Source organism: Myodes glareolus, chromosome 16 (genome assembly GCF_982192425.1).
Source record: "Myodes glareolus chromosome 16, mMyoGla1.1, whole genome shotgun sequence".
In the NCBI taxonomy this organism is placed as follows: Eukaryota; Metazoa; Chordata; class Mammalia; order Rodentia; family Cricetidae; genus Myodes; species Myodes glareolus.
This window is the reverse complement of record NC_142041.1, coordinates 39742590-39766481: the sequence shown is the minus strand read 5'-3', so window position 1 is coordinate 39766481 and position 23892 is coordinate 39742590. Positions and strand designations below refer to the sequence as shown.

The following is a 23892-nucleotide window of genomic DNA, read 5'->3' as shown; positions in this document are numbered from 1 at the left end:
GTGGACCCAAATCTCAGGAGAGAAAGAGGTCTAAAACGCAATTCAGCCGCAGCCACAACCGGCTGGGCCCCGGGGACCTGGCGGAGAATGGCCCTCTCGGCTGAAGCGCGGGCTGACGCTCGTGTATAGGGTTGCAATTCGCCGTGATAAATGTAAAGACCAATTAAGGTTTGATCCGTGCACACAGGAGGCAGACGGCGGCGGATAGTGGAACCAATTAACGAGCATGTCCCCTAATTCCTGCGGCGGCGGCCGGGCGCACCGCCGGTCCCCAGGCGCCCGCCCCAGCAGAGCCCCCGCCCGCCGCGGCGGCGTCTCCCCGCGAGCAGGAGGTGCGGGGAGAGCCAGGGCTGGGGAGGGGGCGCCGGCCGCCCACGGAGCCGAGTGTGTGCGGCCACCGCTGGAGGTTGGACGCGCCCGAGTGGTCGCGCGGGTTAGCGCGGGAGGCGCCCGGGCGACGTCGTGCGCCCCGAGGGCGGAGGACTGGTGGCGGCGGCCAGGTAGCTGAGAGAGCGGGGGCGGCGCGCAGGGGAGGGTCGGGCGGAGACCGCACCCGGACGGCATGCCTGCTGCCTTGGCTCCGGGTCCCAGCCGCCCGCCCGGTGCGTGACCTCCCGCGAGGTGCTGGCACTGAGCAGCGCTCGTGATTAACGGCCCCGAGGTCGCGGGCAGTGAGGCACGCGTCCCCTTTGGCCCCATCAGGGTGGGAGGGCGCCAGGGAGCAGAACAGGGTCATGCGGCGGGGGTCCCCGGGACGCGGCGGTGGCGGAGAATGAGGATGACACAGTGGGCGCCACGCGCCGAGGGCCGGCCCTCTCTGGCCCCCGGGCCAGCGCCGCGGCGGGGACCGCGCAGCAAAGTTTGGAGCCACGGGCGCCGCGCGCCGGTCCCTCCCCGCGCAGATCCCTTGGCGGAGTCTCTGCTGCCGCCGCTGCCAGGGCAGGACAAAGGCTCATTAACACGTGATGGGACCACGCTTCATAAATGGGACTGGAGCGAGAGCGAGCCAGAGACAGCGCGCAAGCGGAGGGAGAGGCAGGGACCGCGAGCAGGGCGAGGCGACAGGCGCTTGGGCTGGCCCAGGCGGGCGGCCCCACGCGGGCCAGCGTGGTCAACAGGACGCCGGAGAGAGCCCGGGAACGAACCGGGCCTGCCAGAGCCCAGGGGCGACAGTCCCAGGGGCTGCGGCGCACGGGTACTGGAAGCCGGGGACGCGGGGCGCGCAGACCGACTGACTTACTGACCGATCGCCGCAGGCACGCCCCGCTCCACCCCGCCCCACCGCGCCCCGCGCCGCCTCCCCAGCTCGCTCTCTGCCTCTACCTTCTCCACTTCTTTTCCACCTCCGCCCTCTTCGGGCTCCCCTGGCGCCAGAGCCTTCCCCTGGCTCAGGCGGGAGCCTGGACTGTCTGCAGAGCTCTCGTAGAGTCGGGGGGCAGATTTTCTTGTAGCGGAGAGCCAGCCCCTTGGCTGGGCGACAGGTGCAGAGGGAGCTTCTGGCCCGTGGACCAGGGGATGCGAAGGGTAAGACCTGGCACAGTGGCGTTTGGGAATAGCGTTTCCGCCTCCCGCCCCCCTTGGTACTGGCCAGTGGTCCCCAGGTGTCCTACGCGGAGTTCGTGTTTCAGGAGAGTAAATCGTGCGTCGGTGATGTTTACTTAGCTGTACAGTCCCAGCTTGTTAACTGTGGTCTGAGCTACTCCCGGAGGCTTCTACCATTTACAAAATACGGAACGTGCATCTAGCTCTGTATACACTGATGTCTGTTTGTAGAAAATGTGTAATTGTGCATGTTTGAAAAAACAGGCGCTTGAGTTGATGCTTGATGTCTTTTAACCATATCAGAAACTAAGTCTTCCAGGGAAATACATGTCTCTGCACCAAAATCTGGGAAACGACTCAACCAAGATATTAAATGTCATGTAAAGAAATCTATGTCAAATAATGAACTTCTGATACAGAACGGTAGCTACAGTAGCCATTTCTCTTTAAGGAAAAGCTAATATACATAGTAATTGAACGTTATAATACGATGCAACTAAGAGCTGTCTTCAGGTGAACCAAGTTGATGCTTCATTTAAAAAGGATATTTCTTAGTAAGGCTTACAAGTCATAAATGGGAACATCTCCTGAATGCGAATATTTGTGGGGTAGATGTCAAAAATTGGTCATTTCAAAGTTTAAAGCAACATGCATGTTTTTAATTGTAGTACATGGTTCATCTTTCAAAGGCTTTAAAGAAATGAGAAAAAATTAGCAACCTGTTTATGAAGCATTCTGTTTCCCATCTTTTTAATTTTGTTCCAAATAGGAGCTATTAGCTATTCCTGCCTTTGTTTATCTCTTGGTTTATTAAGCCTCCTTGGGCATTTAATCCAATAAGAGATTAGAGCAGATTTACTGGTTTTAAAGATGTTGAAAGATACCTCTCTGGGTCCCATAAGTTCTCCTTTTTATTATCAAGTTAATTCCTTTGAACAATGGGGAAATACACACGCTTAGAGGAAACTCAGTGGGCACTGATTATCTGTGGGGTCACTCCTAAGTCCGTTTGGCAGAAAACTGAGAAAGTAGGAACAGCCAACCTTTGAGGTTCCCGCAGGACTGTCTGGTTTAAAGTGTTGCTTTTCAACCCTAGCTTTTGGCAATTTGAAAGGGAGATAGATCTACTGATTGATTTTCCTCTGCCTCCCATTTCCCTCCATACCCCCCTTCTCTAACTCAGTTATGAGCAATTTTATCAAAATGAAAGGCCGTGAATAGTTTCTTAACTGGGAGAAATAATTTTCTGATTGCATCCACTCAGGAACAGAATCCATGCACCTCCAGAATGTCAAGCAGCACATACTGCAGGCGGTTGTTTGTAGGCACGCTGGTACTTCCTGTAGCAGGGAAAGAGGCTTGATGTTGATGTGGTTTTTAAAAACTAGTCATCTGAGGTCATTAGGAGAACTTACTGTGAAGAATCTCTTTTATTGCTTCAAAAGATGTCTCCCATTCCAAGCAAGGAACACTGTGGCTGAGGTATGTATGTATCAAGTGTCTAATGGGGGGGGGGTGTCATTGTGTTCCTGATCCTACATGAGGGTGTGATACTACCACATGGTGGGAATACTCACTTTTGACCTTTCCAAATCACTACGCTTGCATGCTCCTTGTTAAGAAGACAAACCTGATATTTCTACCCCCCCCAATTTTAATGACATCAGTGGCTGTATATAAAAAGAGATGTTACTAGAAACTTGATTAAGTCATAGGTTATGTTATTTAATTGTGTGTGTGTCTGTGTGCGTGTGTGTGCAAAGTTTTTAATTCTGGTGAAATCAGACCTCACCATGGAGCAGGGCTCGGCTTTGTTTGCTCTCTGGTGTTTTCTGCTTTTTTCTGTTACCCATCTCCCAGCGGACTATGTTCCTTTCTGCCTTGCCTGGGAGACTGCTCTTGTCTAATAAGCCTAGCTGCAGGATCAGTGTGTTCTTTTTGGCATTTCAAAATGTTAAAATAGTGAAATTGTTAAATGTTACCCAGATGAAACTGCTGGGGATGAAATTCTCCAAAAGAACCACGATATTTGTGACATATTTGTGTATTATAGGCAATTCTGCAGGAAAACTCCACGAACCGTTTTATCTATTTTCCCAAGAAGGAAGCAGCCCCATTGATTGTGTTGATAAGTGTTTAGTATGCTGTGTCAGCTTATTAATTATGAAGGCAAAGCCTGTGAAGCTCTTCAAAAACCATCCATGGCATTCTCCTTTGCCTTGACTCAGAATTAGCATTAACCACGAGGATATTTAGACAGGCTCCTTGGTTGTCTCCTGTATTGGTCTTAGAAACTAGAGTTGAATTTCTGTATCAGAAGCAAGTATTATGAAATAGAGCTTATTCTTGCAGTTTAGAGTTCATGATACCAAATGCTTCTTCCCAGAAAACAGTTGGCCTAGTAAGTAATTTCTCATAGCTAGCTAGTCAGGAATTTGTAAGGAATAAAACAGGGGCAAATTGAATTTAGATATGCCCAATGAGACAGAAAAGTGCAATTGGTGATAGCTTCTTGAATTTGGTTAGTGAGATGGAGTCTGTTCTTTAGGATGTTGTCTGTTAGTCTTGGAGGTAATTACGTTAGTTTAGTTGCATAAGGAACACAGTTCAGAGCCCGGGCCCCCAGTGTTTAAAGGATGTTGTGTCTTCCCAGGTAAAGCCCTGTCTACCCTATTTTGGTAGTCATCATTTCTAACTGAGCTGATAGAGTGAAACCAGCTTTTGGGTTTAAATTATTTATAATTTTTTTTTTAACCTGGACTGGACATTTTTGGAAAGCTACCACGGCCAAGTCAGGGATGGCACCTGTATTTGCAGAGGCAGGCAGCTCTGCTGATATTTTCCTTCCTGCCTGTAGATTATGAGAAGATCAAGAGGGAATAAAAACGTCATTTATGTATTTAAACTTCCTGTTTTGTACCATCATCCCAAATCTCCAGTTCTTTCCCAATCATATATATATATATATATATATATATATATATATATATATATATAAACTTCATGTTATAGCTGCACAGATTCTCTTTTGTGTGGGTTGAGACTTCAACACTTCACTGCTGAATTGCTAATTCCTTAATAACTATTTAATTCACTTAGCTGTATGTTCTTAGGTTAGATTAGATTCATCTTAAAAAGTTCATTTCAGATTCTAAAATATTTCCTGGACTAAAAGAAGTGATAAATGTCACCCAGAACACCAATGCTCTCAAACTCTATACTGCATAATTTGAAAATATGAATGTGTAGACACACTTCTGTGTATAAGCACGAACATACTTTTTATGCCTATTACAGGTAAAATAAAAGTTTAGGTACATTGCCTTTTTTAGATATTTGGGAATACCACTCTGATTTTAAATGAATACTGCAATTTTGGGAAAATGGCCAAGTTCTAAGCAACTGTACAGATGGACCCAGAAGACTCCAAGCAAAAGGAAGATCTCACCTTGAATCAAAAGCAGGCTGTTTTGTTCCCCAGAGTAGGTGGAGATCTGCTCCAGTCTCGTGTGTTCTAAGAATCTCGAGAACGCACCAGGATGAGCGTCAGCATGTTTGATTACAGTTTCATCATCAACACCAATGGGTTTAAGGCAGCTTTTTGCCAGTCTTGATAATGAGTAGTTTCGGATATACTAATTGGAAAAAAAATCGTAAAATGCATGTTAAAATGACCCCACTTGCTTCATAAATGAAGCATTATTATGTTATTACAAGGATGTTAAAATCATAGGAAATATGTAAGAGCAGAAGAGAATGGTTAGTTTTAGTAAAGTCCATCACCTCTTTACCTTATTCAATTGCTTAATGTTGTATGAATGTTTTCCTTGGGCTTGCTACATGGATAATAGGTGTATTTATGAGCAATGGGTAATAATAGGTCAAAGCCATTTCTTAAGTGAGTCAATATGATTACCTGTAATTTGGAGCAGAAAATATCTACTAAAAGCTTTCTTGGGTTATGTTTCTTCACTGAACAGGGTACCATGGCAGAATGGAATACATTCCACTACAGAATTTTCTCTAGGAAAGCCCGTTGCATGTATAAAAGAAACGTTCTTGATGTCGCTGTCACTGATGCTGTCTCTATGTTTGAGTGCTTCTCTACGTAGAGCTGGACAATCTTGGGACAGACTTTGGTTGGAAAGTTTCGTTTGGACAGGCTATGTTCATGACACTGAAAAATCCTTGAGGACTATAGTAGTAGTTGAGTGTGTGTGTGTGTGTGTGTGTGTGTGTGTGTGTGTGTGATTTCTTTTTTAAATTACCGTTTGTTCCCCAAACATGAGCAAATGGGCCTGACATTTGTCCTGGCAGTGACATGAATTCTCTTCTGGTCTCAGCTGGAGAGATTTGAACACTCTCACTTTAAGAATACTTTTGAAGTCTTGCTTTCATTGTCTTGTCGTTTGTTTCTGAATGAATGTATAGGACCTCTTTAGAGAACTCTTGCTTTCCAGACAAGTGTTTGTTCTTGACACATTAGGCTACTTGCATTGCATTTTGTACTTTTGAGTGTGTTTCATAAAACAGATTTTCCAATTTTTGGAGGGATTGACAGAGTGATTTTCTAATTCAAATGAAACTTTTTTCCTTAACAGTACAATTTTATTATTTAATGTTATGTTCCTACTCTTGTTTGCATTCTTAGTTGTTTATAGTTATGAAAGCTGAATAGATTTTTTTTAATACTTTTGACTTATTCCTTACTACTTTTATCAACTATGAGTAGTATTTAATCAACATTTGTTAGCTTTGGGAAAGAAGGTGCAGTTTAACTTCCTATATTTGATAATGTAATATCTATTTTTTTCCTACTAACAAATTCCATGCTATGGCTTTTTAAAGAAAAGCAGAGGCATCTCGAAGAGCTGCGCCAGGCAATCTGTTGCGGTGGTTTAATATACTGGCAAATGCTCTCACAAACTGTATATGTATATTTAAATGTAATTAAAATACAGCGTAATTAGAATATCTACTTTTTCAGAGTTTATGCTTCAATGGAAGGTCCCACTCTACTCTTTACCATTTCCTGATTCAGTATCTTAAGTCATGTTTTTAAACGACAAGGTTGTAGCCACCATGAGTCTTGACAGTTGAGTTATAAGGAGCAGGGCATCCAGACTGTTGATAAATCCTAGGACGCATAAAAAAAATGAAATTAAAAATTGTGTCTTAAATAAATCCTTGCCCTTTTGGAATTCGTACTTGGTAATTTTACAATACTGATTTCTGTAGCAAGTAACTCAATATTCTAAAAATTGAGATAATATGGCTTTGGCATTCATATTTGCTTTTCATTCAGTTTCCTTTTAAAATCAAATTTATTCTTGTAAGAGGCACTCAGTTGAGTGCTGTGTGACTGTTTTGTTTGGTTAAAATTCCAACTAATTTTAATGGGTCACTAGCTGGAATTTGTATGTTTCTTTATCTTCTGCACAGGTGATGAGCAAGTGCACTTGAAGAGGTACAAACCATAGCTGGGTAGTTTAACACGTAACTGAAATGAAAAAAAAATTACCAAAGAATTCTGTATTTCTGCTTCTGAGGGAGTTGGGCTTTGGAAATATTCAACTACATCTAGAAGTACCATTTAACTTCTCATAAAGCTAAGAGGGAAAGATGATAAAGTATCCTGGGATTCATTTTCATTGTAATAATTGGGAAACGATTGCTCAGAGTTATACATCTGAATATTTTTGGATCTATTTCTACATGTTTATAGTTCCTTGGTATTTAAAAAAGATACCAGCTGTAGACTATATTGCTATCAGATGCAAGCGGCAAGTCCACAGAGAATCCCTGCCTTGGCAAAGTCTCTATGTTCATATCTTGTGATCCATTACTTTATGGCTTGGGAGTAACGAACAGACACAAATGTTTCCAAGTCAGGAAAATAGGCTGAGGTGTTAATTTCTATGACTTTTAAAAAATCCCTTTATGCTCAGCAATCAACGGTTTCTTCTCAGTGTTGTTTAAAGAAGTGCGTAGCCGTCCTATATAAAGCTGATCAGAAGGTTTGTGAATAGAATTAGGACTGTTCATCTACTGGATCAGTTTGCATTACATCTTGAAGTCACTTTCCTTTAGTGGATAAAATGTACAACAGGAGGTTTCCAGAAAAAAGTCTAGAGGAGTCCCGAACTGGAGTCAAAACCCCTGAGAGGGTCCCCAAGTCTACCCTCACTTGCAGGCTGGGCTGCTGTTCCTGTATTCTAGATTGACCAGAGTGCTCTGGCCTTTGTGCTTTGCTGGAGGAAGCTCTCTTACCTTGAGCAAGTTCTCCTCGCCCCCTGTTTTGTTATCTCAAAACCTACACTTGTAAATATTCTTCCTTCTCACCTAAACTTCAGGCTTCGTCATGATACCTCTCCCCTGCTCCATGTTCTTCGTGGGTTTCATCACTTTAACCAGTGGCTCTCAAATTCCAGAAATATTTCCTAGAAGTCTTGTTCACAGCACAGCCCAACTCTACCATTGCCATCGGCATAGATCCAAACTGGGAATTTGTATTCCTCCTTAGTCCCCAGAGGCAGCGGCTGCAGCTGCTGCTGCTACTGCTGCTGCTGCTGCTGCCGCCTGGAAGAACACCCACTGACCTACCTGCATGTTATGCTGCACATACAGACCACTAAGCAACTTCTCGGACTGTTGTTGGTGTGTGCAGCTGGATGAACTTCCTGATTCTTTGCACCTGTCTTACCACCAACCTAGTTCCTTCTCTTCATGTTCTTCTTTACAAACACTTCCAGGGCCAGGTTCGTTCAGAATCTCGTAACTGTGTCACACAAACCCCAGAATGAGTTTGACCTTGAATGTGGACAAAGGCATAAAGATCCTGCACTTCCATCCAATTTTCATGCTTCTAAGTCACACGTACATGGTGTATGTTGCATTGCCACTGGAGTCTAGTACTTTCATGTCCATGTGGAGGTAATTATTTGCATCTTGAAAGTGTCTTTGGTTTGTATCTTATGGTGTTAGTACACACTGAATATTTTCTGAATGTGTTTGAACTAAAGTACCAAATACTTAAGATTGTAGTTTTAAAAATAATATGTAAAGGAAATCCTGGACTCAAATAACAGTGCAATTCATTTAAAGTTATTCCAGTGAGAGAATAATAGGAAGGAAATTGAATTATGTAGAAATTCTCCTTGTTCTCAATGAATATGATTATTTGAACTAATATTTGTTTCTCTTTTGAAATATTTCATATTAGTCATAATAATAAAAGAAAATAGTTTCCATTTATTTTCATCTCAGAATTAGTTATGATCTGTGTTGATGATTTCATGTTTGTAAGCTAGAAAGCTAAATACTTCATAAAATAGAAATGAGTTTGTTATTAGAACTGATGCTGAGCTCCTGAGACCTCCCATTTTGCTTTCAGTATCACTTGGCATAAGCATATTTGTTTTCAGTAGAACTTTACCAACTCTTAATTACTTTCTTGAGTCAAAATTCCAAATATTCACAATTAATTTTTATTAATATATTGAATTTTCTCAATGTCTTACCTCAGAAAAGCAATTAAGAATTTGGTGTTTGGAGGCAGTAGTAATAACAAATTTTAACCTCCATGACATATTTCCTTCTTTATATTTTAACTAATTCAGCAGTAAAGCCATGAAATGTTGTAGCAGGAGAAGTTACTCAACCAAAGCAGGAGATGTGTCCAGGGAAGAGAACAACAATTTGATTCCCAAGGGCCTTTGAAAGCCATTCTATCTAGTGGCTGAGTTTCCACATAACTTCTTTTGACAGACCATTCAAGAAAGATCAGTGCTTAGCATTAACTTGGGAAAGGAAAATGTCTATTGTCAGAACACTTTCATATGTCTTTAAAGGTGTATTGGAAACATATTTAGGATCCATTTAAGACTCTGCGTATTACAAGGATCTCTGTCACCTGCTAAATTGTTATAGTTCATCTTAATGCAGAGTGAACCAAGAATCAGAGTACAAAGTGAGGACTCAATCATTGCCCGTGACTTCTGCATAGGTCTGATTCTGAGAGAAGAATCACCAGGGTTGCTCATTATTATTGGTACATTTTATGTCATTTTCACCTTTTACATCTTTGCAGATGGCCAGTTGCATGGGACCATCTCCTAATGGCCAGTTGTCTTTATGCTATGCTATTTGCCCTTGAAAGCCATTCTGTTAAACTAGATTTGCAGGGTGTCTAGTGCATAGTAGCATCCCTACACTAACCTGCTCCATATCAGGTACCGAAACAGGCAGAGGTCCTTCGGGGAGAGCCTGCTGCAGGGTGGCTCAGCATTGCCCACAGTTTCTTCTGGGAGAATTCTCAAGGCACAGCCAATACTTGTTATAACTCATATTCCAGTCTTTTAACGCTGGAAAGGGGCAGACATATGCATAGGCTTTATTTGATGGGTGGGCTGGGTTAGAGTATTATGTCCTTTGATTTACTTACTCAACGCAAAGTTATTACACAAGTGTGAAACATTGCATAGTAACACATTGCAGAAAATGTTCATGGCTTTGAGTTTAATGTCTGTGCTAGGCACTGAATACATGCCCTATAGAGATAGGCTGAATGAGGCATGGGAAGGCGGGCAGCATCCGTCAGCCACATTCCGCAGTCACACAGCTGATACTGACACATGCTAAGAGTCTAAAAGTCATTCGTTTTGCTGGAGCATAAAATTTATATAATTTGTCTGTGCTGATTTAGCTCAAAACTTGGGAATCGGCCTTAGGGATTCACTCTATGTTTAAGAAAACTTTATTGCATTCCCGTACGCAGGGAGCGGTGTTTCAAGCCCTTGTTTACTAATAGTCATCATGCCTTGTTCTAAAGTGAGGAGGTGTGAGAAAGGTGCCAGACACGAAGGTGGCCTCTTATATCTCAGTTGTGGTGAAGAAAGGTGTCATTACCACCATCATCCCTTGTAAATTGACTAATGAGGCAAATCAACACGCACGCGCTCACACACACACACACACACACACACACACACACACACACACACGACACATCCTATCATACCTAATTAAAAACAATAGTGACAAAGATAGCTTTGTCAATAGATAAAATCTATCTATAGATATAATAGATATATATAATATAATATATATAATATATATAATAGATATATATCTATATATAATATATATATAATATATATATAATATAATATATATATAATATATATAATAGATAGATAAAATCTATCTATTGACTGACAGTCATTTTGACCAAGGTGCTGATCCAGAATCAGGAATCGTAACATGTAGAATTGTAGCTGCTTGTCATGCTTGTCTCTGAAGAGCATGGGTCCAGGATGCTTTGTGGGTAGTTGGGGTGGGACACACTTTCTACTGTCATTGGATTGCCTGTCCCTTCAGATTTTAATTGTTCACTGAGTAACATCATATACTGCTTATGATGTCTCTTGCCCAAACCAACGCTTCTCTGTCTCTAATATGAAAGGGTGGCTTCTGGGTTTCCTGGGCCACAGAATGAGAAGCAGGAAGTCTTAGCTATGCAGATGTGGGCGGAAGTTCCACATTACCTTCCCCAAGACGTTTGCTGCTGGAGGCTTTAGGCAAAGCTTTTGCCTTTCTGGGCTTTTGCCTTATGCAGAATGGGGATTGTAATTTATTTGTCTCACACAAATACTAAAGGAAAATAATGTGTTATTCAGATGATTCTGAGGCAAGAATATAGGGAAATTTAGATTTTCTTTAATATGCATTTATTCATCCGAATCTAAGATGTGAAGCCAAAGAACATATTTGGCTTTTCTTTAGACTTCATTTATATGCTCATGGATTCAAAGTGAAAACACCCCTTCATCGGCAGATGAAAGGAAGAAAAACTGAAAGCTACACGACACAATTGACATCATGTAGAGTATTTTAAACCATTGCTGTGGAGACCTTGATAATGAACTGTGAAGATAAGAGCCCATTAACTGGGCCCTACATATTTTATGGCCTAGAATTATATATTGCTTTCTCCTTTTATGAACAGGATAAAGACAACTCCATGAAGTTTTTCTTGAATCGAAAACTGTATATTCTTTTTTCAGGAGAAGGCTGCTTCCGTAACCACACTCTTCCCAGATGGTGGAAAATGTATCTGTTTCACAGAAAAGGTCAAAGCACTTAGTAGGAGCAAACATCTAAGCCACAAAGTAGAATTAAGTAGCAAATGGGCATTATGGTCAAGTCAACAAGTCATATCTGTGTGTTCCTAGTTCACCTTTGCGGAAGACTGTTCTTGTTTCATTGACACCTCACTGTGCTTAAGCCTGTATTATCTCAAGGCATCGTTTTCCTGAGCCTTGCAATTAAATTTTAACAAGACTTTAAGTGTTAAATAATAGGGCAGATTTCACGTTAGATTCGTAAGAAAATATAGCCTTGGAAGTATCTTAATGTCTCCAGCTCATACTAATTGACGTATTTTTAAAGAAAAAAAAAAACCCTAATACCTTTGTTAGTAAAGAATAGGCCAGGGAAAATGGTGTGTTTAATACATCTCATTTTTCTTTTACAAAATATGTAAGAGTTGAAGCTTTCAGAGCCAGTCAAGCATTACCAGCATAATGGATTATATGTACATATATTCATATATATAATATTATATATACATATGTTATATATACATATATTTGTATATATGTATATAATATATATATATATAATTTCATGTGTGTGTGTGTGCGTGTGTGTGTGTGAAGAGGAACTGGCATCAATACAAGTAAGAAATATTATCTATTTTTGCTGGAATTATCAGCATGATTAAGTCAAGTCTTTATTTACTTAACTGTAGAAGATGAGGAGAGGACTACCAAACAGTGGTAAGTGTAGGAAAGACTCGTTGCCTGCTCAGCTGGCAGCAAAACATCATTCACTAGGTTATGCTACTATTCTGGCTATTGAGAGCACCCATGACTTAGACGTAATATAGCTATAGTAGTCAACTAGTTTTCCCTGATAACTTCAGAGGAATGGATTATCAAGGTATTTTTCTCAAGCAAATCAGTAAAAAATGGAGTTATTCCCAGAAGTGAGCGGGAAAATAAGAAATCTTTCCCTTGTGAACACTCCATAGGACACTTTCATGAGGCTGTTCAAGCAGAACAGCAGAAAAAGAAGCAGAGAAGGAGCAGGGCTAAGCAAGCATCCTGGACTCCCATGCTTGGTGGAAACCCTGTCAGTTCAGACATTATGAGCTTGCCACTCTCTCCTTTAAGCATTTATGTTCGTATTAGGGAATATTAGTAGTGTGCCAGTATAATCTATAGCCATGTCCATACCAGGCGTTCTGGGGCTTTCTATACTCATGAACATATATCCTGCATTGAACAAATACTAGTCTATTACTTTTTATCCCAGAGAGACCAGTCAGGCCATAAGTACAAGAACTTTAACTCAGATTCAGCAGCAATAGACACCTAAATTATTGAAATACCCCTCTTAAAACAAATAGGAGCTGAAGAGGTGGCTCAGTGGTTAAAAGCAATTGCTGAGCTTGTAAGAGGCCCTGAATTCAGTTCCCAGCACCCACATGGCTCACTACTGCTTGTAACTCCAGTTCCAGTAGCTCCAAAGCCCTTTTCAAACTCTCATGAATATTCATCATGAACTTGGTATACATACATATATACATGCAGACAGAAACATTCATATGCTTAAATCAAAAAACATTTTTTTCCCTCAATACTTTCTCCAAAAAAAACTGTATGTATTTAACTGGTGTTAAATAACATAGACAGGATCTTGAGGTCTGGCTTTCAAGCCCATTCCACACTCCTCCTAATCTAAGCATGGCTAGCTTTTGCAGTTAGTAACAGGTCCCTACTGCGGTAGCCTAGGCTGGAGTCGTGACTCACCTGTTTCATCCACCTGAGCGCCAGGATTGCAAGCAATAGCCCCCACAGCCAGCTTCACACATGGGAGCTTTATACACTCAGTAGTTATAGAAATAAGGATATGGACCCTGGATAAATATTTTTTAAAAGACTCTATGCCATTACCATCCTCATAAAATGCTTTTGCCACTGCCACTGCGTGTTGATAATGTGCGTTTTTTTTTCCCCTGGGGGAGGAGGGAGAAGAGGTGCAGGTGTATGCACAAAGAGAGGGGACAAGAACAGATGGTACTAACCTGAGAACTGAAGGAGGCTTTCCTAGAATAATAGATTCAGCACATTTAAACATTCTTATTATTGTTACTATAAAGGCATGATTTCTATATTAAGTTGTTAGGAAACTTTTAGCTGTCATTCAGTTCTTTCACTATAACTGTAATAAGCCCCAACTGCTTCTTTAATAGGCACATCCACACATCTTGTTAGAATTTCCAATTATGATTTTCCCATTAGCAAACAAAAACAAAATTAACAGCAGCTTCACCCCCCAAAGTCTAAACTATATTACTAATGAACCCTCAAAGAAAACTCTCCATGCAAAAATAATAAGGTGGAAATTACTGCAATAATCCAAATGTAGAAATAAAGAAAGACTTCTAAAGATGCAAAAGAAAAAAAGGCAGAAGAAAAGATAAACAGTGTTTCTCATCAATAGTCTGCAATAGGCCCATACACAGTGGTGCTTTTTCGTTCCAAAATTCACAAAGTTCACTTATTTTAAACTCTTCTCTGACGTATATTAGACAGGCATAACAGCTTGTAACCACCAGTCTCTGGCCTAGATAGGACACACTGTTGCCAAAATGAAGGTGTTTGGCTGCGTTGCCATAGGCATCATGGTCATATGCGGCAGTCATCAGTACAGTAAATCCCATGGCATTTTTCTAGTTCACATCCCTTGTCCATCCCTGAAAAGTCTTGATTCTATCCAGCGTTGGCAACAGTTTCAGTCCTTGGTGTTTCCATCCTTGGTATCATGCCAATGGGCAGATTTACCTGGTGGTTCTGGGGCAGGAAATAGTGATTTATTAGGAACTGTCATTAATTGTCATTGCAATCCTATGCTGACAGTTTAAACAGTAGGTAAGACTTGAATATAAGATATAAAATAGCTTTAATTTAGTTCCTGCTAAACCTTAAAACAGACATAATGTTACAGTGGCAATTCTGGAGTCCTTGGAGCAGAACCATTTGTGCTCTAGACAATTTACTAAATATCTAGTTGCCTCCTTCTTGCTGCGGAGTCAGGTAAGAAGGACATGCCTGGAAGCCCCTGCACTCGTTTACTCACAGAATGTAGGTAAAGCCCCTCAGTGCCTCAGTGCAGTTGGCACGCCATCAGAGCTCCTCCTCGGCATCTTGGCATCTTCTCTCTGCCTCGTGCTTAGGTTCTGATACAACTGAATAAGCCGCCTGTAAGTGAATTAAGATAATGCATTTTCTTGAAATGTAATTAGTATATAATGTAGTAATTAGTATATATTATATATTCTTGAAATGCAGTTAGTATGTAGTATATGGTGCTGAGCCATCAGTGGCACTGGGTGGTGAGGACAGTAATGTTTATTGAAGACTTATTTTAGTGCCAGGCCTAAGCAGGATTTATTTGGAGTCAGTTTTCCAAACAGATCCGGAATTTAGGCTTCATTATCATGGTTGTTATCCTTAGCTTGTAGATGAAACACTAAGGCTTAGAACCACTGCTTGAGAGTGGATGAATTAACACCCTCCCTGTCTGGCAATTCCTATAGCAGTGTTCTCTACATAGACTAGGGCTTTGCTGGTTGGAATCAGTAGGGAAACTGAGGGGTAATCGATCCCTGTCTTAGCTTAGATATGTACCATGATGGTTAAAAGCAGGAACTCGAGACTCACAGCATCCAGTGTGCATCTTCTGGTTACTTTCAGCACTGGAACTGAGGTCCACACCCAGGCTCAGCCCCAGCCCTACCACCTACTAGATGCATTAATGGTATATTATTTACCTTCTCTGCGCCTTCCATGCAAAAATTGCCTCATAAGCCATTGTAGAAATAAAACAAGTTGATACATGTAAAAGGCTCAAAGAGCCTCCTGCCCATAATAAGCTTTTTCTGTGTGCTTAGAAATGGGGGAATTAGGGACACTTAAGAGGTACACCTGATTATAGAGGCCAAGAAGGAGGTGGTATCACAATTGAGTCCAAGCTAGGAGTTAAGATGACTAGAAAAATTGCTCACAATAGCATAAACAATATGACAAAGAAAGTGGTTAGCATTAATTCATTGCGGCATTATCTGCAATAACAAAAGACGGTAAAACCCCCAAGTCTCCTGTCACTAGGGGGCTGGTCATAGTCATCTACCAGACCTTTCTGGTGTGCACTGATGAATGGGAAGCCATACAGGACATGCAAACGTTTTCTGCAAAAGTAAAGAGGTGGTAAATGCACACACACACACACACACACACACACACACACACACACACACAATTAGAACACTGATAACCCCCAACCAAAACAGAACTCTATTTTGAGCACATGTAGATTGTCTTATTGGGCAAGAAATCTTGATTCCAGCGACATGCGTGTGCCTTTCCTGTTGCACTGGTGAGATTCCTTCACTTGTTTTAGGCAGAAAAGAACTGCTCTGACTCTATTTGAAGAAAATAAAATCAGTCAGACAACTCAATTTTAAGCTGCTCTCCGTGTGCTGTGCATTGAGTTACGAGTTAAATACTAAGTTCCCCAGTGTGGTCCTCATTGGGCTTTCTCTGAAGCTTAGGAACAAGAAGCAGGCTAGGTAAATGCTGTTGAGGGAACCGTCTCATTATTCTGGGAACCCCAAAGATGGGCTTCATCTGAGCATGGGAAGCAGTGAGCTAAGGGAATTAGGAACAACACATTGGTGAGGGTAAGGGGTCTCGCGCAAGCACAGGTAAAGAGTGTTCTGGCGGAAGAGAATTTGGGACAGTGAAAATCACAGCGTGGAGCAAGGGAGCTGGTGTTTGTGTGTCCAAACTCTGTGTGGTACAGCCCAACTGGGGAGACCAGGCTGAGGAGAGGCAGGGCTGAAAAGACGAGGGTTGGATCGCGGAAGGGTTTTTGCTGAGCTTCACTCAGGAAGCATGCCGATGTATGGTGGACAGAGGCAGAAATGGACTCGGAGTCCATTCTGAGGTTCAGAATGACAGAAGCTCGTCTGGATTGTGTGAGCCTGGAAGGGGAGCTTGGGTCGATGCTGTGTTTGGTCTTCGGGGCAGAGTGGCTGAAATGAGAGTCATAGAACCTTCATGGGTTTCTGAAAAATCCTCCAGCAGCTGTGTGGCATTATCAGTGCAGGAAAGCTACACCGGAGGCAGAGGCTTGTGATCTGACCCTGGTAAGCCATGGTAAGGCTTGGATTCGGAGGCAGCAGAGTGTGGAAGGAGGGCCACGTCCGCCACTTTATGCCTACCCCAAGTTGCTTTTGAAAAATCGTGAAACCCCGGATATTAATTATAAAAGTCCTCATCTTGGCATCCTGTCCCCCCCCACACTCATCCTAGATGCTCGGCATATGCATATGACTTCCTTGGGGAAGTCCCTTTTGCTGTGTAGAGCTGATGCCCCAGAGCTCTGTCATCTGCAGGGGAGCCACCGTTGCCAGTAGGTGCTGAGGTAGCTGGCCATCTGCCCTGCTAGATGTCAGGGTCCCCGTGGGCTTGATCTGTGTCTGGCACAGTGCATGGTGTGCCGTGGCACGCTACCATTTATGGAATAGATTGTGTATTAATAACTTAGCTGTTGTGACAAGTAGGCTCTCTGTCTTTTAACAGAAAGACTAAGGTTTTAAGTTTTGTTTCAAAAGATAACATCCTTCTCATCTGTGTTATACGTGAAACAACAAAGGACAATTGATAAGTAAAATGTTGAAATTTGTGGTTATTTAATTGTCATATGTATCATTCCGTATTTGTAGCAATTTTTATAACTAAAGAGATAAATAGCCATCCTTTAAATATTTATAGTGAGATCAATTCTCTTGCTCTTTATGTTGAAAATAGCATCAGACTGCTTAACTTAGAGGTGAAGGGCACGTTGTATTACTCATCCTCATTTCCAGCATAGTCTCCTAGGAAATCACCGGACACCGCCAGGGCTGTCTCCTGTCCCTCCTGTCAGCACACTGAGGGGGGCTTTCCTCAAGCGCCATTCATCACCACCACCCTCCTCGTGCTAACCCTGGGATTCCATAAGCCTCGATGCAAACCTTTGTGACGCTGAACTGATCAGCAGAGACATCTTTATAAGTTCATTATCAGCCATGCCTTGACCCCAGCCTCCCTTGCTCTGGATGAGGAAGCATGCCTGCTGGGGAGCATCTTTCCACTGTAGTCTGAGCTATCTCTGGCTGCCCCCCAGCCGCTTCACCACAGACGGCCATATACTTGATAGCAGAAGCCTCGTGGCCAACGCTTCCCGTGAGGTGCACAGTGAAGTTTCTTTCATTGAGCTTGGTTTAATTTGCTGCGCAGGTTCATTCAGCACCAAATGACTTTGCTAAGAAATGAGAAGAACATGGGTCTGATGTGTGGTTCCCCATCTCTTTGTAGTTTTTGTTTTTGTTTCGTTTTTGCAGGGCAAGGGAGTTCTTCTCTGAGCTGACTCATTGTGTTGACTGAACCTCTGTGTTTAGAGGTGACGGTGGTTTATGGTACCCAGTGCTTCTGTTTCTTACCCTCCTGCTTTTCTGACCACTCAGCTTTTCTATTTTCCCTCTTACTAGGGTTCCCTCCTGGCCCCCCTTTCTCCATCACTGTGAGTCTGGCCTGATCAGAAGTCTGAGGTTATGAAGTCCATCCTGGATGGCCTTGCAGACACCACCTTCCGCACCATCACCACAGACCTCCTCTACGTGGGCTCCAATGACATTCAGTACGAAGACATCAAAGGCGATATGGCATCCAAATTAGGATACTTCCCGCAGAAATTCCCTCTGACCTCCTTCAGGGGTAGTCCCTTCCAAGAGAAGATGACCGCAGGAGACAACCCCCAGTTGGTCCCGGTGGTCGACACCACCAACATTACAGAATTTTACAACAAGTCTCTCTCGTCATACAAGGAGAATGAGGAAAACATTCAGTGTGGAGAGAACTTTATGGACATGGAGTGCTTTATGATTCTGAACCCTAGCCAGCAGCTGGCCATTGCTGTGCTGTCCCTCACACTGGGCACCTTCACGGTTCTGGAGAACCTGCTGGTGCTGTGTGTCATCCTGCATTCCCGCAGTCTCCGATGCAGGCCTTCCTACCACTTCATTGGCAGTCTGGCCGTGGCTGATCTCCTGGGAAGCGTCATTTTTGTCTACAGCTTTGTTGACTTCCATGTGTTCCACCGTAAAGACAGCCCCAATGTGTTTCTGTTCAAACTGGGTGGGGTCACGGCCTCCTTCACCGCATCTGTGGGCAGCCTCTTCCTCACAGCCATTGACAGGTACATATCCATTCACAGGCCTCTGGCCTATAAGAGGATCGTCACTAGGCCCAAGGCTGTAGTGGCCTTCTGCCTGATGTGGACTATTGCGATAGTAATCGCCGTGTTGCCTCTCCTTGGCTGGAACTGCAAGAAGCTGCAATCTGTCTGCTCGGACATCTTCCCACTCATTGATGAAACCTACCTGATGTTCTGGATCGGAGTCACCAGCGTGCTGTTGCTGTTCATTGTGTATGCATACATGTACATTCTCTGGAAGGCTCACAGCCATGCAGTCCGCATGATCCAACGTGGAACGCAGAAGAGCATCATCATCCACACGTCAGAAGACGGCAAGGTGCAGGTGACCCGGCCCGACCAAGCCCGCATGGACATTAGGCTGGCCAAAACGCTGGTCCTGATCCTGGTGGTGTTGATCATCTGCTGGGGCCCCCTGCTCGCGATCATGGTGTATGATGTCTTTGGGAAGATGAACAAGCTCATCAAGACGGTGTTTGCCTTCTGTAGCATGCTCTGCCTGCTGAACTCCACCGTGAACCCCATCATCTACGCTCTGAGGAGCAAGGACCTGAGGCACGCTTTCCGCAGCATGTTCCCTTCGTGTGAAGGCACGGCACAGCCCCTGGATAACAGCATGGGGGACTCGGACTGCCTGCACAAGCACGCCAATAACACAGCCAGCATGCACAGGGCCGCGGAAAGCTGCATCAAGAGCACAGTCAAGATCGCCAAGGTGACCATGTCTGTGTCCACAGACACGTCTGCCGAGGCTCTGTGAGCCTGCTGCTTTCGTGGCTGCACAGAAAAAGAAATTCCTTCTTTCTCTTTAGCTTAAAATTTAGAAGTCTGTGGTCCCCTTGGTTACATTATTTTTTTTAAAGTTTATCATGTTTAGTAAATAGTGACTGTCACTGTGCTTATTTTTCAGTTTGTTGACATTTTAATAGTTTAGGTACTTAAACCCCATCCTCCAGGGGTTTACAATGAAGAAAGCCTGTTGCTTCATTTCCTCAACAGTCCTTTCATGTCTCTGAAATAGAAGGGAAACCTTTGACTACAAAATCTGAAGTCTAAGTATCCATAGAGAAACACCACAAAATGGGTAATGCCTTTGTAACCACAACTTTCATGAGAATGTGGTATGTGTCTGTCCATAGTACTAAAAAGTGCATTTTTACAATAGGTATAGTGCTACAACAGAGATACTTTGTAAAATGTTTTATGTCCTGTGAGTTGCTTATCAGTGTTTACTGTGTCATTTTGTCTAGCTTAGCAAAACCAGAAGGTAGACCTTCATAAGGACAATGTCATATGCGATGGGCATGTAGCAGGGTGACCCCTGTTTAGATGGTATGATTGTCCACGATACACTTTTAGAAACCTTAGTATTTCTTCCAGTATTCATATCTAAAGTGAACACTGAAATAACCATAAAGGTTAAAATTTTTTTTTTTTGGTTAAAACAACAAGAAGAATTTGAAGACTATCCAAAGTATTGAGCAGAATTGCTGGAGATGTAAACTGGGTTAGGCCTGAATTGCCATGAGGACCTTTACTCTCTTCTGGACCACAGCTGTTCAGCTGGGTAATGGATTAAAATCAAAATGGAGAAGCGGAGGCATATTGACTTTTTAAGGCTGACATCGCTGGCATCCCTGAGTTGTTAGCTATCACCGGACCTCTTCAGCCAGCATGTGTCAGCGCTAATGGACACTGTCACCACTATGCAGTTGCTGTCTGCGCCAAGTCTGTTGCATTGTGACCTTCCAGATTGAAGTAGATTTCAGGCCTGGGTGGCCAAAACACAGTCTTCTTCTTCTTCTTCTTCTTCATTTTAACTCAGAAGAAGTATTGTCTGATTCAGTGGAATTGTACCTTGTGAGTGTGATTGTAAATGTGTGTGTGTGTGTGTGTGTGTTCTATCTTGTAACTATTACAGCAATGTCATAACATGAGAAAACCGACCAAGTGTGAACTGTACCACTTGCTACACTCTTGCACACGAATCCAGTTTCTAAAACCAAGCTCTTCATGAAATCGTGGCTGTACAAATTCTGACTAAAGCCTTCCAGAAAAAATCTTCCCACCTAAGCAACTGAATTTTAGTGTTCTGACTTGTAGGTGTTCCGTAAGGCCAGCAGAGTAGTCTGTAAGAGGTGCAAAAACGCACAGGACTCTTCCAGGGACGTGCGAGTGTGGGGGATGGTGAGCACCTAGTAGGGGCCAAGTTCATGGACACAAAAATCAGTAAGAGGAAGGTGGCTCTAAATCTCCTAAGAGGAACAAGTGTCAGTGGAGCATGTGGGCAGTGAGATCCCCGGCCAAGCAGAACTACACACAGCATGCCGGTTACCAGGTCCAGGCCGTTTGATTCAGAGGGTGAGAAGGTCTGTGGATATGACAAAAGGATAGGTAGTGAAACTTGGTGACAACCCGTGCCTGACTTTGTTTAGGTCAGCCGTTTAGGTAAGGAATAGGCAGTGCCTCCACTTGCTGATCCACGATGTGGCAAAGCATAGAGATGGGGTGGCTAGCTTCTGATTGGCTCCTCTGCCACGGTGCTCAGAATTGGGCCCTTTTCCAGTAAGGAGAGTTATTGCTTTGAAAAAGCTACTCGCTCCTGATAAGTTCTACATAGAGTCTCTCCTCCTTGTACAGATTCTCACCAACCCTGAAGAGTTCATAGCATGAAACAGAGAGCTAGCATCTGCCTGTGATTTCTAGTGTTTGGGGCTCCCAGCCTGAATGGGCAGTACCCCTTCTTGTAATCGATAGTAAGACAGATGTGACCCGAGGACCAAGCTGGAATGTATTTGCCTGCCGAGCCTCTTGATTTCCTTCTCTGTGCACAGATGGGGATTCAGGAGGATTAGTGACTCCATAGAGAAGAGAATTGACAGACTATCACCAGGGGCTAGGAATTGCCAGCCTTGTCCTGCATCAACCTGAATATCAATCTTCATGTCTCTAGTTACCAGGCATTACCACCTCTTTTCATAGATACAAAGACCTGGTAGAAATTCTGAGTATAGGTATTAAAAAATATTCCAAGATTCACTTTTAAAACTGTGTTTGTGCAAATGCCATTTTAGTGGTAGATTTTATAGTGTATTGAACTTTTAAGACCTAACTCATATGTAATAAACCAAGGGACAATGGGGCTGACAGCACTAAACTTGGTGCTTATTGATACTCTAAGAAATATCTGTGAACTATCATCGTGTGCGCATTAAACTACCTTCATTTAAAAAGTACTTAAAATTAGTTAGATCCACTTCGGTGTTTCCTCTATCATTTCCTAACCCTAGCCACCAAAACATTCTCCCTAGTGGATATAGTCATTAGAATTACATTCATTAGAATCATTCATTTACCAGCCCCTTAATTAGATTCATTAATTCCAATTGAATCACTTATATGCTCTGGCATCAGGGTTATGTGCTTTCCTCTGACATTCATCCTGAACATGCATTCTGCCTTTACTCTCACTTTCAAAGAGGGTCGAATCCCTAACTGCTTGACTTCTTCAGAATAAAGACTGAGTCCTGAGCTAAAAGCATCGTTTAGATCAGAAAAGCTATCGCCAAGGGCCCTATTTTCCACTATGAATTAAATATGTTTAAAAGAAGCATGAATCTGGGCAACTTGGACATTTGCCTGTGACAGGTGACTCCCAAGCTCCTGGATACTGTCAGGGTTAGCTGGTATCAAATGCCAAGGAATTTTTGTTGCCTAAACCCACTCGACAGGAAATAGGCCCAATTACCAGGTGAGAACTAGGTCTCTGGTTACTGTTCAGTTCATTAATTTCTGTCACTCCACATCCATAACCAAGATCACTAATGTCATGCGAAAAAATTAGATTTCTCATACTCTTCACTGTATATTTGTATGATATTTTAAGATCTCCTAAGTGGCCATTCACAGTCGCTTTGTGCTGGCCTTCTGATAAAACGTTAGCGCACCTATTGTAATATACAAAAAAAAAATTCTATCTACTGATTTGGACTGAATGTATGTACATAGGTTTTACAAAGCAGTCAGGTGTTGAAGCAGTGGTTTTCAGATGACAGAGTTTCTTTCCGTTGCTGTGGTCTCTTAATAAAAAGCTTTCTTTGTGGAAACTTACTAAACTCTAGGTCCTGGGGATCAAGTCCCCAAGGGAGGAAATCTTTTCTTGTAAAAATATGAACCAAGATACAGATTATCTTGATTCTCATTTCCAGTGTTTCAAGTGGAAAACGTATCTCTCTCTTGTCTCTGTAAATGGTACATCCTTTTCCTCTTAAAGAGTATTGTACTGTTAGATGTTTGTTAAGCTGGTAGCATCATTGAAACTGCTGTGATGTCTTTGTCAGTAATCTGTATAATATTTTGTATACAAGTACTGGTAAGATTGTTATTAAATGTAGCTTCAGTCATTAAATTACTATAGCAAAGTAGTACTTCTGTAATATTTACAATGTATTAAGCCTACAGTATATTTTATTTCATTGATGTAATTTAATTGTTATTTATTCAAGAGAAAACAGTTCATCATGTCTATTGTCTAAAATTACCTGGAATCAAATAAAAATTCTAGATTATCATGAAAAACACAAAAGGCCTCTGAATTTTGCCTTGTATCAAATTCTAATGGTAAAGTATTGGGAGGGTTTATATTTTAAGATTATTGAAAAACTGATTTATTCCCCCAAAAGAAGCCATGGGTTTGTTTGAAGGTGGGGGGTGTCCTGGCTTAATTTATTCTACCTTTAATACAGGAAAGATAAAGCAAAAATTCTACCACTGAACAGTAAGGCAGATACGGTCATTGTACCATTAAAGTACTGCTTAATTACGGAGTCTAATGATTTTGTAATTTATTAAAGCAAGCAATTGCAATATATAAGTTAAAATTTGACATCCATACTAAGACATAAATCTTCAAGAGCATGTAAACATATACCTGGATCCATGAAAGGGATGCATGCCTTTCAACAG

General features: G+C 42.4%; 1 protein-coding gene across 3 annotated transcripts; it reads left to right on the top strand.

Annotated features, from left to right (window-relative positions):
- The first annotated feature begins 440 nt into the window (after window positions 1-440).
- Cnr1 (cannabinoid receptor 1) lies at window positions 441-23512 on the top strand. Of its 3 annotated transcripts, none has more exons than XM_085677261.2 (2): window positions 441-500; window positions 18203-23512. In XM_085677261.2, the coding sequence occupies exon 2, from the start codon at window positions 18266-18268 to the stop codon at window positions 19685-19687; it is 1422 nt and encodes a 473-aa protein (XP_085533387.2). In that variant the 5' UTR covers window positions 441-500; window positions 18203-18265; the 3' UTR covers window positions 19688-23512. The 3 variants fall into 3 exon arrangements, with proteins under 3 accessions (XP_085533387.2, XP_048276362.2, XP_085533386.2); XM_048420405.3 differs by lacking the exon at window positions 441-500 and adding an exon at window positions 1326-1524; XM_085677260.2 differs by lacking the exon at window positions 441-500 and adding an exon at window positions 2770-3024.
- The last annotated feature ends 380 nt before the right edge of the window (window positions 23513-23892 follow it).